We start from the raw sequence: 19600 nt of genomic DNA, 5'->3' as shown, positions 1-19600 counted from the left end.
TATTGTGTACTACACGAGATCAAAGTTATTTACATCTCGTGCGCTTTTGAATCCCTTACTACGCTCAAGATTCTAAATTAGATTCACTCGCTACGCTCGTGAATCTATTATAGAATCTTTCGCTTGCACGGGACTCAAAATAAGCACTCGAAGAAATATCAAACTTTGATCTCTTGTTGTACAAATAACTATTTCAAAACAAATGCAAATATACGAAACCTACAACATTTATTTTATTAATAAACCTCTTAATACTTAATAGTCATAATAAATAGGAAACCTTGCTCAGTTCGGAAGCTTTTTTCCGTGTGCGAAAAGCGAACATCAAAAATGCTGTTTTGTACTTAGTATTAAAATAGGACTGAGTTGTCGATATGCATTCTTAATAATACCCGAGCGATCGTATTTAGTTTGAAGTAAACAATACGATCAGTCGTTTGTCATATCTGGATATCACAGTTGGTTGGGGTGTTTTAGGTTCTTGGGGGCTCTTCTTTGAGAAGCCTCAGCAGGGCTGGTTTCTTCTGGTTTTTGAGTAGTGGTGGTGGAGGTGGTGGTAGTTCTAGTGGCGTTCAGTTTATTGGGCAGGTCTAGGATGCTGCTAAGGAAGGCGACGCCCTGCTCAGCGGTTTGATAGACACCGAGTAGGAAGGTTTCAGCATCGAAACCGCCGGTTTCTTCGGTATTCTCTTCGGTGTTTTGTTCGGTGGTCCTGGAAACGAATAATATTTCTAAGTAAATATTATAAATTTAGGTTCTTCACATGTTAATGGAAAATTATATCACCACAGCTAATTAGGGTTGTTAGAACACGCGATGCTGACATCACTTATTGCTGGTATTTAGTATGAGTTTGGTATGAGTCTCTTAAACGGCTTTGTTTGGAATGTCCAACTTTGACGATAATTTTTGACTTTTCGTTTAATTGAACTGAACGTAGTTGGTCCCGAACAGATATTAACATACTCGCAAAAAAAAATCGTATAGTATAGATGATGTAATGTCAATAGGTACATTAGGTACATCATAATTTCATTAATTGTCATCTATAGATAAAATGATAACATGTCGTTGAGTAATTGATTAAAGAAAAATCAACTAGCAAATTACAAAAACTTACTCTTCGGTCTCAGCTGGCGGGTCTTCCATCTCCATTCCTCCAGCAGTAGACTTGAAGCAACCAATGGGGAACTCCAGCTGAGTCTCGCCTAACAGACGGGGCTCTAGTTCCAAGCAGCCCCGCAGACCGTCGGCCGTAGGCGCCAGGTCACTGAACTTCGCGCAGACTTGGGCGAATTTGCCGAAAACTTCCAAGCAGATTGGAGCGGGGTTAGCTCCTGAGAATAAAAAGAAATTATTTATAATAATTTTAATAATGCTACTTAACGCTAAAAATGTATAGGAATGAGAACATGCCTATTCGTTCACATCTATCATTCCGCTTTTTTAAATTTTCGATGGCGTTAACGATTAACGATGGTGACCATGGTTATTACTCCCCAAGGAAAATATCTTATAGTAAAAAGACAAAAGAGCAAATAAAAGACGTTATTAAGCGCCACTTGCACCATCCCACTAACCCGGGGTTAACCGGTTAAACCGTTATCCCAGTGTCAAATTGTACTGGTAACCATGGTAACTCCAGGTTTAACCGGTTAACTCCGGGTTAGTTAATGGTGCAAGTGGCCGTAAGTTATTTAAAAATGGTTAGGGTATTTCAAGGGACTATTTTTTTACATTTCCCACCTAATAACAAACGTCGATCTCATCAAAAGCAGCAATGATCAAGAAGAAGAAAACTATTAATTAGTTAATGTTTCGTATTTACCTTGAATTTTCGAGCTGTGGATAAGATTTTTGCCATAAGAAACATTGACTGAAAACCCTTCCTCTGGAGACACGTACTTCATGTGGACACACCCTGAAATTCAGAAATGATGAAAATTAGTTGCTTGGAAGTTGATATTTTACTCTTAGTTTTATAATTATAGGCTTAGAACAACGAAACGCAGCTTAGAAACTTCATTTTTAGGGTTCCGTACCCAAAGGGTAGGTTGTAACTCATGAACCGTGATAGCTAGACAGTTAAAATTTTCACAGATGATATATTTTTGTTGCCGCTATAACAACAAATACTAAAAACAAAATAAAATAAATATTTAAGTGGGGCTCCCATACAACAAACGTGATTTTTTCGCCATTTTTTGCGTAATGGTACGGAACCCTTCGTACGCGAGTCCGACTCGCACTTGGCCGGTTTTTTTCCATAACGCCGATCAGCCGAAGTATAATTATCTCCATCTCTTACAATAATGTGTGATTACGGAACCAACTCGCTTTTGGCCGGTTTTTTTATTTACTGATTTCTCTTAATAAAGCTTGCAGATAAATTATCAATTTACTTAATAAGGTTTAGTATCCCTTTCATTTTGAAAGTTCCTGTAGAAGTAGGTTCTGAAAAACCGGTCTTCATTTCTTGGGACTAACTATTTAAGCGTAACCGAGTATAAAACAAGCAAAGTAAACGGGACAATTAAAATATAATTTATATTAATTAGGTAGAGTTAGTAAAGTTACACCAAAATAACTCTGCAGCGATTTTCTAGATCATAAACGTCAAACGTCTATGAAATGACGTTTAATATAACACTCCCGCGCTCTGTGCTAGAAAATCGCTGCAGTCTTGGTCTAGCTCTATGTACGTGGTCCTCCCAAGTCCACGAGAGTCATGTTGAAGTGCAAGAAAATCGCTGCAGTCTTGGTCTAACTCTAGGTACCTGGTCCTCCCAAGTCCACGAGAGTCATGTTGAAGTGCTAGAAAATCGCTGCAGTCTTGGTCTAACTCTATGTACGTGGTCCTCCCAAGTCCACGAGAGTCATGTTGAAGTGCAAGAAAATCGCTGCAGTCTTGGTCTAACTCTAGGTACCTGGTCCTCCCAAGTCCACGAGAGTCATGTTGAAGTGCTAGAAAATCTCTGCAGTCTTGGTCTAACTCTATGTACGTGGTCCTCCCAAGTCCACGAGAGTCATGTTGAAGTGCAAGAAAATCGCTGCAGTATTGGTCTAACTCTAATGTACCTGGTGCTCCCAAGTCCACGAGAATCATGTTGAAGTGCTAGAAAATCGCTGCAGTCTTTGTCTAACTCTATGTACGTGGTCCTCCCAAGTCCACGAGAGTCATGTACGTGGTCCTCCCAAGTCCACGAGAGTCATGTACGTGGTCCTCCCAAGTCCACGAGAGTCATGTTGAAGTGCTAGAAAATCGCTGCAGTCTATGACTAACTCTAGGTACCTGGTCCTCCCAAGTCCACGAGAGCCATGTTGAAGTGTTAGAAAATCGCTGCAGTCTTTGACTAACTCTAGGTACCTGGTCCTCCCAAGTCCACGAGAGTCATGTTGAAGTGCTAGAAAATCGCTGCAGTCTTTGTCTTAGGTACCTGGTCCTCCCAAGTCCACGAGAGCCATGTTGAAGTGCTAGAAAATCGCTGCAGTCTTGGTCTAACTCTATGTACCTGGTCCTCCCAAGTCCACGAGAGTCATGTTGAAGTCGACGCAGCACACGCACGCCGGTCCCTTGCACATGCAGTTGCGGTTCGGTTGCTCGTTGCGGACTTCCGGCGTGTCGATCAGCCTTTTAGCTACGTCTTTGTCTATGAAATCTGTTTATAAATTGAGAATGAGTTTTTAATATGTAATATTCAAGGTTACATATTTAGGCAGCCTATTCACATTGTAGCACTTTCCTTCTTTAAATTTTACTTTATCTTTTGTCAGAATCGTTGGTTTAAGATTTAGCCCTTAAATTACAAAACCTATGCTTGACGAGGTGTGTTAAGAGAGTTACAGGCATCCATAGGGTAGGTACGGTGACCGCTTACCATCAGGCGGGCCGTGTGCATGTTTGCCACCGACGTAGTATTAAAAAAAAGAGTTCATCCATCACTGAATGTTAGAAGTAGAAGCTAGTGAAATTTTAATAAGATTTTCAGAATACTTTAATTTTAGAATACTTAAGGCCAAGCCACACCGGATGCGTGTGCGTAGACGTGCACGTGCACGTACGCGTCCCGATGCGTTGTATAATACGAAAACTCATACGAGAGGACACACCGCTTGCGTGACGTGTGCGTGACGTGCGCGTACGCGTGACTTGCACGCAACGCAGCTCCGACGAGACAAACCGGCTGCGTGCTGCGTGCACGCGTCCACGCAGCGGAGCGGCAACGTCGCTTCGTTGCGTGCAGTGCTGACGTTGTGTTTAACTGCGTTCCCTATGAGAGGGCGAACCGAGCAGGTTCGGACACGCACAGCTCGGTGCTGCATAGGTGCTGTGCGTGTACACGCGCAGCTCGCTTGTATTTATTTACAACTCGGCCGGTGCGCGTGCTGGTTTTTAATATGGATTCAGTGATAAAAGAAAAACTAATTAAAATCGTTCGTCAATACGAATGTATATTTACAACATAGCACAAAGATTACAAAAAATACGTCTTATAAAAATTTTATTTGGCCTGTGGGAACAAATCGATGTTAGGTATTAACGATACTATTGGAAAACAAGGTTGTTGTATTGTGAACTATTGTGCGTTGGTGAATAATATTATGTACTCTCAATTATCTCGATTCAAATATGAGACATTTTTTTCCTCTAATTGCAATGGCGGCACTAGTTGAGCTGCTTCCATTTGCAACGGGAGTTATAATAACATGATGTAGGTACTGTCGCAGGCGTATTTTATTTTACTGCACGCATGACTGAGCTGCAGCGTGCGCCTGCGTGGCGTGTGCAGCACACTGCGTGGCGTGCGCTGCGTGACGTGCGCGTCACCCGGTGTGACAGGGGTGCTGCGCACGTCACGCAGCGCACGCCACGCAGCGTGCTGCACACGCAGCCGGTGTGGCTCGGCCTTTACACACCCCATAAGCGAGGCTTACACTAGCAAGAATTTGAATGCAATTTATGTAGTTACGTTACATTGCCGACTACTAAGGTAATCTACATTCAAAAGTTTGATCAGATACCGCAATGTAATGAAAATTGCACGCAAGTTCTTGCTAGTGTAAACCTCGCTCTACGGTTTCACTTTAACTTTTCTAGAAAAGTTACTCATAAATAATATTGTAGTCACGTAGAAGCACGACTCAAATGATCTATCAATAGAATCATAATTAAAGCACCCATTACAATCCATCCAATTCCTCAATTTTCGTACAATTCGTAGTTCTTACACGTCCAAAATTACTTGCATATTTAGTGGTCACTTTCACGCATGCAGTTTCTACTTTCACTCGCGCTTGGGTTTCGTTTTGTGTCTATTATGAAGGTTGATGAAAGTCCGGACCATTGTTTTTTGTGCGTGTTGTGATGTTGGTCATGGTGTTGTTAGTTGTGTAACAACTGTAACGATTCAAACTTTTTTACTACCTATCCTAAAATATGTATAACGTAACCGCCTGCATATTATTTGATATTAGAATACATTATAAACAAGGAATATGTAATATGTTGAATAGATTTGCCGCATGAATACATTTCAGGGGTGTAACTTTCGATAGCCAGACTTTATGTCGATGATCTAGAATGTTTTCAGATAAAAACAATATTAGTGATTTAGGTGTATTAGGTATATACAAATATTATACATAGAGATATTAATATTAACATTTTTATAAACATTCATGAGATTATGCTGATTAATCTTCCTGTAAGTTAGGTATGGTCGTAAAATTGGCGTGACAGTAATGTTTATGAAGCATGAAACTTAACGCTTTCTTAGTTATATCATACGTAACATATCGGTAGTCAAGGTATATTAGGTAATATGTGCGATATTTTTGCCGTAATTAATAAATTATCTATTCATTAACCATATAATTATAGTCAGTAGGTAATGATGCCACGAGTATCAACTAGAAAATAAATCTTATAACATTATTTATATAATACTTAAGTAATAGAAAGCAGACAATATGCGTGTTCGATGAAAATAGAAGGAATGACATGCCAAACATAGTTCATTTAAAACGTTTGTTTACAGAAAAAGTTGATATTGGATAATACATTTAGAGTCACGTACAAGAAATCACAGTCATCAAACCATTATTCAATAGTACAAACTCCGTTAAACTATGTGCATACAAAATCTCACTTCACGCTTTCTCATTAAGCATCTACTTAGTTAACTCATCGTATCAATTCTGCCGACGCGTCGCGAACGCTAAGTACTTACTAATCAAACAAAGTACTCACCTAAAATGCTCGCCGAGTGTGCCACTCCGGCTATCGTTAGAACCAGCGCGAGAGCAACTTTGACCGACATATCGACTAATGTACCTAATCAGGAATTATGAATACGATTTTTTCAATCTTGCGCGCGGTAAGTAGGCAGGCTTCGTGAGCGGTAGGATTGGAAGAGGCGGTCGTCGCCGACGCCGAGCGAACACTGCTTTCCTCCGATCTCGCTCCAGCCCGTTTCACCTCACAATAGAAGGTGAAATTTAAATAAAGCATAAAGCAATATATAATGACATGCACCGGTGAGATGCATCGAGAAAGCGGTCGGATTATGCCTCGTTTACGTAAATGTTTGGGTTGGTTACCCACGAGCAGGTAACTTTTGAATTACGTAATTATGTAAATAGTTCTATTTTGGGATGCTATTATGTTTTACGTATGAGTTAACGAAGAAAATTAAAATATAGATTAGGTATTTAGTGAGATTTCGGTTAAAGTTAATAAATACAGCATTTAGGGCCACGCCACGCGTCTCCAGTGGGCTTACACAAAGTTAAGGGCTTTAAAGTTTAGACGCTGTTTCTAATGGAACCCTTATCCGAATAAACGGGTGCTTCTTTTTTAACCTAATTAATTCACTACTTAACACATCATACATACATGTTAGCTGCTAACAGGAGTGAAAAAAAAATGTTTGAAGATATATCTGTGTATTCATTCCCTAACAGCCTATTATGGTAAAATTAGTAATTAACAAAATTAATATTTTATTAGTTGGAGGTCTACTTTAACCAACCATGGATAATTATTTTTATCAAATTAAAATTGTATAATTGTTAGAGCAATTTAATGCGATTAAACCTCATACTAACATTTACTCAGCCATTCTCTACTGATTATTCCTCCCAGCTTTCTCCTGGCCCCTTAATTAACCACGTAGATACCATTAGTTTGAAGAAGGCCCGATTGTTTCCGAGTTGCATGCCGCTGCACGTCCAGTGCAGTACGGCCCACTGCCCCACATCGAGGTCAACGTCCGATCACTGGCCACATATAGCCTAGCCACCTGTGCGATAGCACAGCGCAGTGTGTCTAATGGCTCGTATTGAATCTCGTAATGAAGGTAGCTGAATTTTGGAGCTAAAACTAGTTTATGTATCCTATTACATTTTCCTCCAACCTCCAACCAGTCCGAAGCTAATCGTCAACAGTAGACCTATAATTTATACTTTGGATATGTTTTTTTACAGTTACTATTCCTACATATATTTTCTTGGAAGAAATCCTCAAATTAATTTCCACGTTTCTAAGAATACTGAATGTTTATTCTTCATTTCAATATTTATTACCACCTCGTCAAATATTAGCATGGCCTGTAATATTTTGCAGCAGTAAAATTAGCATGGTACTTGTATGTAATAGTTAGCAGTGTATTTACTTGCTAACAATTTCTCCAAGCCAGTGGAATTGGTAGAACAAATAAAAACAAGTCTCGGCCGATCCTGACTACTTTCTCTTGTAGAAAGTGACCGTCGCAGCGCTGGGCGCCCGTCCTATACGCGTCATTTTGACATGGTTATGGTAAAGTCGTTGTATAACAAGATCCGGATAGAGGTCATATTATGGTTATTGTTACCTTTTGGGAAACTTGACGTCAGCTTTTCATTTAAATACCTATAATTCACGCTCCTGAACATATAAAATTAGACATACCTATTTCCCGCCCTAATATATCTCACATTGAAACTTTAATGTTCAAATTAACCTACCATTAGTTTTTACTAATTAAAATAATTTATTTACATACAAGATATATACAGTGTTACTACTAAACGAAATGAATAAGCAGCTTAAATCTAAAATAGGCTCTAGTTTAGGACCATTATTACCACCTAAATAATCAAATTCAACAACAATTTTCTTTTTTCTACTTTCAACATAAACGAACTTTCGTCCGTGGAGCTTCTAGAAATTCCGATGAAACTATTCCATACTATTCCATAGTCAGCTAGCTTGGTCTGCTATTTCGCTCTCTCTTAGGTAGGTACATACGAGGGTGATCGTATTCCTACGGTCTATATTTATTACACAATCGGGTGGACTGACTGTCGAGGCAAAAGGGCCCTTGGTTTTGACGTGAAAAGCCATTTCAATGAGCCGATTTTTAGCTTTAAAGATAAAAATGAAAACAAGATTGACTGCGTTCTACATATTGAAATACCTATACGGGCATACTTTATATTTTTTGGCTGTTTCTGCGCTCTTATAGCACTGAGTGGGGTGCCTCTTTCATGTCATGACAATTTGGCAAACACAAAAGGGTGAAAATTATCTATAAATGTCGAGATGAGAAATATTTTCTACGTGTCTGTTGATGTGAGGCTTATTAAATACTTTAGGGATTGAAGCATTTATACCGTAATGCTGTATTTAAGGATACCTACCCTTGGCATCCGACGTGAGCATCTTATCTTAACGCGTCAATTCTTTGCATATACTCGTATCAATATGAATACCTACGCCATACGATTAAATAAATATGCTGCTTTGGTAGTCCTAACAAATTTTATAGGGAAATCGAAAGAACTAGTGTGGATAATCAAAGGCATCATTTGCACGACGCAAATGTAGGTATTGGCTTGTACATTCGACTAGTTGCACTTTTATCATCTATCGTGTGGTGCGTCAATCTCGCTCATAAACGCTTGTTGGACAGGCAATTAAATAAAAGAGGCAAAATTTTAGACCCACTAGTGTTTCTGTCGTTCCATATTTATGTTATTGAGGTAGGTCACGGGTCTCCTCAGCTAGTTTTTTTAGGACGGTGCCGAGACATTGTACCTATTTCGTAGCTGTCTCGGTTGCTCGATATCAAGTTTTGTCGGATTTTTACAAAAAAAATTAATCGCCATATATGTAACACGTTCTAAACAACATTGTAAGCGATGTTTCATTTCCTGCAATGATAAAAAATTGAACAGGCAAAGCGTTACAAATTTCATAGTTTCTTCAACAGAACTAACAAAAACGCGCATAATTCATTTTTACACTTTAAATGTTGGTAATAGATTGGAACGTGAATTTATAGACATGATTGGAAAATTAACGTGGATTGATTAATTTTGAACACTTTTTCATGCTAGGGCGGGAACTGCCCCTAACCGTGTCAAGGGATGCACTCATTGTCAGAGACAGCACCCACCCGCAAGGCACTTCTTAACTATTGAGGGTTAATGGAATCAAAAATTCTAGGCTATTGGGTTAAACGGATAAATTACATAGATACAGCAATATAAGCTACAACACCGGTACTTATAAAAGACAGGGGTAGAGAGCTGAGGTGTCCTGGACTTTAAACATATATCCAACTCGCCATAAGAATGTTTCTCTCTCTCAATCTCGAGATCTCGAGAACACAGCTCTTGAAGAGGCTCGATTCTGGATGGTCGGCTAAGGCAAGCCACAGTCAGAAGGCCCTGTACCACCCACCCAATGTTGGGTCATAGAACTCCCCAGGAGCACCGGGGAACGTGGGATCGCTACTCCCCAGTAACTCGCCACAAGCTGCCCTGTGTTGACTGATTGCACTGGGTAAACCAGTGGGGGATGGGGTCGTTACATTCCGAAATTAAGAATTATTATTTGTTACGCAACTAAATTTTTTTAAATATATAGCTATACCACAGAATAAATAATAGTACTAGGTATAGAAGACTCACTCTCTAACAAAACGCGTCTGTTACGATCAGGACAGATATAGCCGCTAGGTGGCGACAGCAGCGCCACGCGCGGCTTATGGCTAGCCACCAAAATTGGTGTGGAACGGATGTACTTTTAGCTACCTGTAGCAAAGCGACGAAATCGCGGAGTAAGCCACGCCTGGCTATACTTATAACGACGTACTAATTAAAAATTTAACCGTTTTTGTGCGCAGCCAATGCGTAGCAGCTGTCGGCATTGCGTTGCGTGAATCGATGAACGGTTCAGACAAGGTTGTTTTTTTAGTTTCCTTGCGGTTTGCTGAAATAGTAATAAAGTTTTTTTTACATGCAGATATGAAATTTTGTAGCCACAGATAACTTATTCCATGGTCTACGATACATATTTTCCTCTTACTTCATTAAAGTAGAATATTAAATTCCTACGCTAAAACAGGATGTAGGTATCGTTAGCAAATTTAGTTCAATATTAAACGTACCTATATTATGTGATAACGAGGCGAACAACAACTGCATACACAATACACTACATATTATTGATTATACCTACCTAGATATTATTGATTCCTCAATAAAAACAACCATCGCATTTGAACCATTTCACCATGTACGACATATGGGCGCCGAGATCTTTTCCTGCATTGAATCACGTCAACAACATTGACTTGACACTAAATTCTACATACGCAACCAAGTGAGTCTTCATTATCGCCTATCCCATTCTATTAATTGGAGAGTGAAAGGGACGCACTATTGCCAGTTTTCCTTTCTCGGCGGGTGTTATACGTCACTGCACATTTCTCTGGGCCCGAGTTGGAGGCGGTAATATCAAATCAGTGCTGGTGTTAAGCCGGTGTCTTCTGCGTTCTTAGAATAGTATTGTGATATTGGAATTATTAATTAATTGTGGACATTAACAGTGGAAAGGCTTTATTTTTATTAATTGGATTTGATTTCTAACATTAATCAAAGTTTAATTGATCCGGGTAAGTTTTAAGTTTTGTATTATTTAACTTTGTTTTGATATTTATGATAGTAAGTAGGGAGGTGTAATTAAGTTTCTACTTGAGTACTTTTTTTACAAATAAAAACAACTCGTACTAAAATTCAATATCCCTTATTTCAAATCATCTCAAAAAGTTTTCTCGAAATATACCAGCGACGAAGGACTGATTATCAGTGCGTTAATTTATATCGATGCAAAGACAATTTTGATACTAAACGTCGTATTTATATTGCCAATTTTTATACTAAACGTCGTATCACTTTGTTAAAAATGTGTTTTATTGGTCCAAAATAAATTATTTTATTATTGTAACGTAGAATAAAGACTTCAACGCGCGATAGGGCACATTTTACAGGTTTGAAAGTCTGCATCATTTTTTTATGTACGTAAATATCACACGTTTAAAAACAATAACATATAGCTTATATTATTAATTGAATAATTTGTTTACCATCGTAATTTTCATGATTACTTCATTCATACAGGTACTTCCTAAACATAAATGAAATTGTAATGTTCGATTACACTAATCAATCAAGACTGGGTTTAATAATATTTAATTTATTTTATGATGGCAATCAATAAGTACGTTAAAATATAAATATATCCCAACCTCAATATTTTCTAAAGTACTTTTAGAAAAGGAAGAAAATTTTGTTAAATTTAACAAACAAAGAAATGCGTCACTGACGTGTTAATGACCGAAAACTTTCGTGAAAGCGCAATCTAGGTCGCGTCCCGGGGTTACATGGGTTGCATCAGATCCTCATAATCAATGACGCATTCGGCTTTCTATCAGCTATTTAGATTACTACACTACGTAAGATATATGCACAATCTACAAAAAAAAAAGAATATTGCTTAACTGGTACTACTCTACGTAAGATATATGCACAATCTACAAAAAAAAAGAATATTGCTTAACTGGAAATATTGTGTTGGTACAAACAGCAACACTCCTAACTGTACATCGGTGGATCTTATTACTAAAGGCATAAGGTCCACCGATGTACAGTTAACAGTGTGGGCGATGGTACCTAATAATCCTCATCGGCCTTTAAACTACCATTTATTAAGTATTTGCCTACTCAACATTTTACGTGTTTATCTGTGCAATGTAGGTATTGTTATAAGTATTTAATACATTTATAAGTAGTGATCGTACATTTTCCAGCATTTTTGGTGCAGCAGAGTGGTGTTAACGGAATTGGTATAGATAATTTCAACTAAAATGGTAAATTAAGGTTAATATTAACGTAATTAACGCTAATTAATCATTAGGGTTGACATTATTTATACCAATTCCGTTAACACCACTCCGCTGCACCAAATCGATTCGCGTGGTGTTAACGGAATTGGTATAGATGATTTCAACTGAAATGGTAAATTAAGGTTAATATCAACGTAATAAACGCTAATTAATCATTAGGGTTGAAATTATTTATACCAATTCCGTTAACAACCCTTCGTGCACCAAAAATGCTGGAAAATGTACGATTCCTCGCCTATTCCACCTATCCCTACCGCGATATCCCCCCCAGTGGGGATACGTGGAATATTTTTTCCATCTATTTCTACTGGTAGGGATACTTTTCCATCTATCCCTACTAATTGATGCCAAATGGATTTTTTTACCGTTTCCGAGATCCCAGAAATATATATACATAATAAATAAACAAGAATTGCTCGTTTAAAGGTATTATAATATATAGATTACCAATTTTATTACTGACTTGTTACAAACTTGCTATAATATTAATTACTAATAGCATAAAAATACCGAAACTTAGTAACGTTCTACTTATTTAAAATATTTTTGTGCTAACTAGTTACAATCGTGATTTTATTTTGTATTTGTTTTCCGTTGATGTCTCATGCCATATATAATGAACAAAATTGGCTCACAAACTTCATATACTTACATTAAATTGGAAATGATAAAAATACATTTATATACTATGTTTTGCTATTAGGTGAACATTGTATGTAACTCTAATCTTTAAATGTATTGAATAAGGGATACATAAGTTAAAATACATTATTATTTCCGTAATTAAATCTAGAGTTGCCCCTGCCTTCGTCCCCAGGACACTAGCTGTTTTCCCCGTCGTTGGATCGTCAGACTTATCCTCTGAGGGAAATATTAACCCGCTCGCAGGTCGTCAGACACCCAGACAAGTTTATGGGAAATTTACTTTACAAATTGTTTAGTGTCTGAAGACCACGGCCCAAAGGTTTCAAGTTTTCAACTGCAAGTGCCGCAAACATGTAATTGTTTTGTTTTTATGCATATTTGCGGCACTTAAAGTTAGGCGTCTTCTGCGGCCATCTCCGGTTTTTGGCCGAGCGCTGGACGTGGGACGGAGCCACTCTACATAAATTTAGTACTGTATGAGGTACTCTAAATCAATTAATCAAAAATGTACTCAAAACAACATGCATATAAAATGTTATGTTCGCATAGTATAATGTATTAGAATGTAATTATCTAATTGTAGTATTTTTCATTCCAGACGGGGACTGAGTCTTTACAATGAGGCTCTCCCTGGTGTTCGAGCTTCTTCTTATATTCGTGCTCTTGGCTTTCGCCGCATCTAAGAGTATAAGTAAGTACCTATAAGATGGCGAATACTGATAGTAATTAATTTTTGAGGGATTAATCTGTTGTTATATATTATAAAACAATTCATGTTTCGATTAAGTACTATTATTTGTTAAGATAAATCAAATAACTGTGTTTGCATTACATTTATTACTTCTGCGTTGGCATTCAATGTATTACTGTCTTACTACAACTACTACTTGCGTATAGTAGCAAATGTATGAACTCGCACTAACAGTAATTAATAAGTGTGTAAATCACAGGCCTTAGTGAGTGATAAACGCAATGGTTACGCTTTGAAGTCAACGTGCATGTTGCATTTCGTACCAGTATGCATTATTAATTAAAGAGTCGTTTATACTTTATAAACACGCAACCCGTCCTATAAACTAGAATAATGACAAATATTTTTGTTAAATGATGAACTTGTCAAGCTTAATAAATTTTACAAATATTGCGAAAGCATTTTAAATAATTTACGGTTATAATCGGTTAACACGTATTAAGTGTTTGCTTTATAAGAACACGTAACCAGGTTCTTATTAAACTCTATCTTTTAAGTCGAAATTAATGCATTATTGCTTCTTTATAAGATAAATTAAAAAATTAATATTTTTTTAATGCAAATGGAATGTTTTGTTTTTTAAACTATTATCCGTATTTAATGCGGAAACGTTAAATTTAAATAGTGGAGGATAAAAAAGAAGATTAAATTATTAATATCGTGATCTCTCTAAAAACTTTAGAGAGATATTTTCTCGAGAAGAAATTAGATAACGTTAATATTTTTGTTTTATAGAAAAGCAGAAGAATAGCAATAAGAGTGTCCGCATCGGAAGCGATGAGAAACAGGATGACGCGAGCAATAACATCAACAAGTACTGCAAATGCTCGGAATCCTACTGCAACTGCTGCAGAGACTTTCAGCTGCCCGTCGTCAACTTAGATGGACCTGGTAATATTGCTAAACATTCACCCCCTTATTCATAAAACTTTACGGGCCTGATTTAGTTAAATTATGTTTTATCCCTTTCTACAAATGCATAAGTCAAAATGACAGATAAAGACAAACCATTATCAGCTAATTGAGGCTTGTAGCGCGTTTAAAGAATAAGGGGGGTCAGTTTATTTAAACATTTAAGATATTAAACCTATTAACTTCAAATAAATAAAATCACAAAAATAGGCACTGGAAACCACATAATACAGATTATCTTTTAGAATCCTGTTTTATTATCCTTTTCTATTACAAGTAGAGTAGTTTATAAATAAGTTCAATTTGTAAAAATGTACCAACAAATTATATTCGTATGACTCTACTATAGCTAATGTTTAAGTAGAGCTTATTGTTTAAAGTGTTAATTGTGAATTCGCTATATTTACAGGTTGTGCAACTCTAAGGTACCTTAATGGCGATAAAATGTCGGTTTCGCTGAGCTTCGGAAAGAAGGTCATCACCAACCGGACTCTCTCTGGTAAGTAACTGCATTTTACACCTCACATGCGTATCAAACGAAGTCATATAATAGTTATTTGTTTTACAAGGGGGCAAAGTTGTTGTTTAACCGCTCGTGCTAATATTGATACCCGAGCAAGCGAAAGATCCCAAAGTTGAAAATGGAATCTTGAGCGTTGCGAGGGTTTCAAAGCACGAGGGTTAAACAAAATTTGCCTCCGAGTGAAACACAACATTTTTCACCACACCAACCCGAAGCAAATATTAAATGTAAAATATCAAACAAAATCAAACCAAATCAAATCCAAATGAATGTTTTTAAATATTTATCATCCAAAATCATCATTTAAAAGTCAATTCTACCAGCAAACATAAGAAAACAACTCAAAATTTGCATTTGATTACTTTGTCTCACATGTGAATAAAATGCAACTTTGCTATCAGTTTTGGAAGTGCAAAGTAAGCCTTTCCGAGCTGGTGTGGTGAAAATAAATAGATGCATCGTAAAAACAAAAAATAGGCACTGGAAATAAAAACAAAATTTATTAATTTGATACGTTCATACCCGTCGTTCTCAATTGTCATCCATGAAACGTCCTACTTCAATTTCAATTGTATTCTTATGGCGTTATTTATAAACGCGATACTGGCCTGAATTCGCTATGAATCGTTTGTATCTGACAGACTTATGTATTTGTAAGAAAGGGATAAAACATAATTTAACTAAATCAGGCCCGTAGTTTTATGATGAATAAGGGGAATAATGAATTTAAGGAAAAATTATAGTTAGAGAGCCACTGTCGAGGATGGCGCTATCTAAACTTCGCAGCAGCTTCATATAAATTCGGAAAGGTTACTTAATATTAATAATATTTGGTTAACAGGACGCAAGCCGACCCCAGTATGCATGCCATTGCCAGGGGGCATTTCAAAATTCTGCGGAAGAGTTTATAATATTGCCCGTGCTGGTGAAGAATTCAGGGCCTGTTTAGGCCTAGAACTTCTATCTAAGAGCACTGTAGAAGCAGCAGTGCGAGTTTCCTGTTTTAAGTTCGGCCCAAGAGGAGTGACGTCAGAGTCGGCTGATCCGCTACCGTTAATTCCTCAGGATGAGAAGGCTGATGATGACGACGACGATGATGACGATGATGATGACGACGATGCTTTTGGACTTGTCGGAGACGATGACGATGATGACGACGATGACGATGGTAAGCATCATTTTAATAGTTAATATACGATTTCTACAACAAATAATTCGATTACAACAGTAAGTATTATACATCATATACCTTTCAATTAGTGACTTAGGTATCTATCGGGTATGAGTTATTGTTATTAGAAAATGAACAATTTATCACAATTGTACACTATAAAATATACGAAAATGCTAAAAAAATACAAGATCTGTACCTAAACGGCAATGGAAATGGTAAATAATAATAAAAGCGTTTTACGATATCTTTTCGCGCCTACATTTTTCAATTCGCCTTTTCTACTGACAAGATCTGCTTGACAAACTATACCTACAATTTTATATTATTGTCTTAATAATATATGAGAGTGTTCCATCGTGCCGTTCTTATAGAAACGAAAAACTCTTTCTTTCTTTCCAGGTCTAGACGCTGTTAATGATGTAGATGGTGCAGACTACACGGGATTCAGCCTCCTAGGCGACGACCTATTGGGCGACTTATTCGGGGGTTCATCTGGAGGCAAAAAGACAAAAAACAAGAATAAAATTAAGAAACAAGCTCCTACTTCAACGACCACTACAACTACGACCACCCGGCGCCCTCGACCATCTCGAAGACCAACTAGAAGGCCAACGAGAACTACCACCCCCAGGCCTACTACCACCACGACTGTTAGAACGACTACCGTGAGAGTTCGCCCCGCGAGCAGAAGGCCTACTCGCAGACCAGCGAGGCGTCCGTCTCGTCCATCTAGACGGCCACCTACTTCGACTGTGGAAGTCACACCGGTTACTGAAGTATCTTCAACTATTTTGTCCACGGAAACGACACCTACCATTAAAATAACAACTGCAGGACTTCCATCAACAGAAAATATACCATTAGTGAGCCCCGAAAAGGAACAAACATTCGAGCCCGTAGTAATAGTGACACAAAAACCTATGTCCACATTAGCTGATCTAGCTGCTAAAGATGAAACGCAGTTTGGCGATCCTGGGCTTGAAATGTCATTAGCACAACTAACTGGACAATTATCTGTAATGCCTGTAACTCCTATTTTACCTACTAGTGCTAAGGTATCAAGTATGATTACTACCAACAGGGAACAAACAAATTACGAGAAAATTGAAACCATCACTCCCAAGACATCAACTACTGTTGCTTTTCATCCCTCTTCTGAAGCTGATGCTGTTAACGACGATTTGGTGCAAATAGTTCACGATTTAGATTCTCACTCGGAAGAAAGTATTTCAGAGAAACCGGTTCAATCAGCTGATGAAAGTCGGTCTCAAAATGGTCATGGCGTTCCTAATGAGGTCTATGAAAAATTAAAATTTGTTAAAAAAAATAAGGGGAACGATTTTGACTACAAGGATTTAGATGTTATCGGATTATCTGAAATCGGCGAGACCGTCGGGAAAGAAATTGGTTTATTGGGTAAAAAGAATAGGGGGAGCAATTTTGACTACAAGGACTTAGATGTTATCGGATTATCAGAAATCGGCGAGACCGTCGGAAAAGAAATTGGTTTATTCGGAAAAAATAAGAAACATAATCGTGATAATAAGGAAAAGGAAAACCAAAAAGTAAAAGATGGCAAAAAAGGTAACAAAGACTATGTTGATATTTTTGGATTAGATGAATTGAGTCATACATTAGGCTTTACTGGAAACGATAACCAACAAAAAAAGAAAAAGCCTAGAGGAAGGCAAAACAAAATGATGCGAGGTAATTGGGATCTAGTATGACGTTAAAGAAAATTAGATCTAAGTAGGTACCTACCTAACGTATAAGGTTATTTATTTTTCTAACTTATTGAATCGCTGTAAATAGCATTATAACATGTAAGTGATTATTTATTATTTTGACTGATTTAAAAATAAAGAACATGTTGTGTAATAATGTGTGGTTTATTATTTGTTACCTACCTTGAAGTTTGTAGTGTAGCTCATAAACTTATTGAGGTTTGGATGCATTGGATGCGTTGATGCACGTCAGGATTAAGAATTCAGGACCGTATTTGCGTATTTACTGATATCTTATACTAAGAAAGATTTAATTAAGCATCAAGAGAAACCAATATCTATTCCAAACGTTTAATTTAGAAGCAGTCACTAGGCATCAAGTAAAGCTCGAAATACATGTTGGACCTACTTTCGGGCAAATGCGCAGCTTTGAGGTGGTACGAGGGTGTAAAAAGGCTTGCTCCCTCTAAAGCATGACTGTGATCCATAAACTTGCTGAGGCTGGCCAAATATCTGGATCGGGGTCGGGGTTAAAATAAAAATTGTGAAATAACTTAAGTACATTAGGCCCAATGCCATGGCCCATACATGAGCCTGCCTGCACGCTTAGTGTTATTAATATACCTACATCTAAACCTCTAGAATCAAAATAGGGTAGCATTCCTGGTCCAATATTTATTGCCTTTGCTGGATTCATAAAAATATCTCTTAGGTATCCAAACAAGGAAGCAGGGAAATACTAAGATTCAGTTTAGTGAAATAACTAACATGATCTCAGTATTGTTTATTTAAGTACTACAGAATAATACTCACAAAGAATACCTATATGAAAAATCGTGTAACGGATTAAGTGGGTATATTTACCTCAAGCTAGGTATATTATGAGTTGCTTTTTGTGAACAAATGTGAAGTCACAATACTTAGCAATAATTTCAGCAGAAATTTGATTATTTGAAATACATAGTCAAAAATCAACTGTTATATCATTATGATTTTGGTCGCCAAATTAATAAATACAATACTAAACAAATAAGTACGTATTCGCAAGTATATCTGTCAATTTTATACAATTTATTGCATTTTTATACAACCACAAGTACCACAACGCGAGTTCGTGACATCGTCAATCTTTCAATTTTATCTTAAACTATAACATCTCCACCTATAAAATCTGAAGATTATTTTGAGGAAAACGCAAACCAAACTCTAAAACTTTGGACACTCAAGTTTCCATAAATATTTTTAATCACATCCAACTTTCTCCTGTTCCGGCACTAAATATTTAAAACTTGTTTCTTGTGCTTGTAGACTGTGCATTTAAAATGAGTATTGGTTCTTAGTCACACACATCACTTAAATACTTTGTGGTGTCTCGCTTCACATATAATTTAAGCCCGTAAGCCTGCCAGGACACTCATTTATAGAAAGTGAAATTGGCAAGCCGTATAGTAAAGCAAAGCCATGATAAAATTAAATTTACTCACACTTATATATATTTATAGTAACTTCTACCAAACAAGAATATGTAAGTACCTAGGTAAAATTGTAGTAATAACAACAAAAATGTATTACTTATCAATTATATCATTATGATGTTATTTAATATTTTTAGGCGAAATAATCTATACTAATGATAGAAAC

At 37.2% G+C, this 19600-nt stretch overlaps 2 protein-coding genes across 2 annotated transcripts; one reads left to right on the top strand and one right to left on the bottom strand.

The window, feature by feature from the left end:
* Positions 1 to 234: 234 nt before the first annotated feature.
* On the bottom strand, positions 235 to 6623 carry LOC134789527 (uncharacterized). The gene is made up of 5 exons (XM_063760101.1): positions 6251 to 6623; positions 3513 to 3659; positions 1829 to 1921; positions 1121 to 1337; positions 235 to 712 (listed from the first exon to the last, which is right to left on the bottom strand). Exons 1-5 carry the CDS (start codon positions 6318 to 6320, stop codon positions 454 to 456), a joined length of 786 nt encoding a protein of 261 aa, XP_063616171.1. The 5' UTR covers positions 6321 to 6623; the 3' UTR covers positions 235 to 453.
* Positions 6624 to 10562: 3939 nt separating this feature from the next.
* On the top strand, positions 10563 to 18107 carry LOC134790025 (uncharacterized). The gene is made up of 6 exons (XM_063760771.1): positions 10563 to 10940; positions 13474 to 13566; positions 14362 to 14517; positions 14948 to 15037; positions 15903 to 16229; positions 16635 to 18107. Exons 2-6 carry the CDS (start codon positions 13494 to 13496, stop codon positions 17960 to 17962), a joined length of 1974 nt encoding a protein of 657 aa, XP_063616841.1. The 5' UTR covers positions 10563 to 10940; positions 13474 to 13493; the 3' UTR covers positions 17963 to 18107.
* The last annotated feature ends 1493 nt before the right edge of the window (positions 18108 to 19600 follow it).

Source organism: Cydia splendana, chromosome 4 (assembly GCF_910591565.1).
Source record: "Cydia splendana chromosome 4, ilCydSple1.2, whole genome shotgun sequence".
In the NCBI taxonomy this organism is placed as follows: Eukaryota; Metazoa; Arthropoda; class Insecta; order Lepidoptera; family Tortricidae; genus Cydia; species Cydia splendana.
The sequence above is the reverse complement of the archived record's forward strand: the minus strand, read 5'-3'. Positions and strand labels throughout refer to the sequence as shown.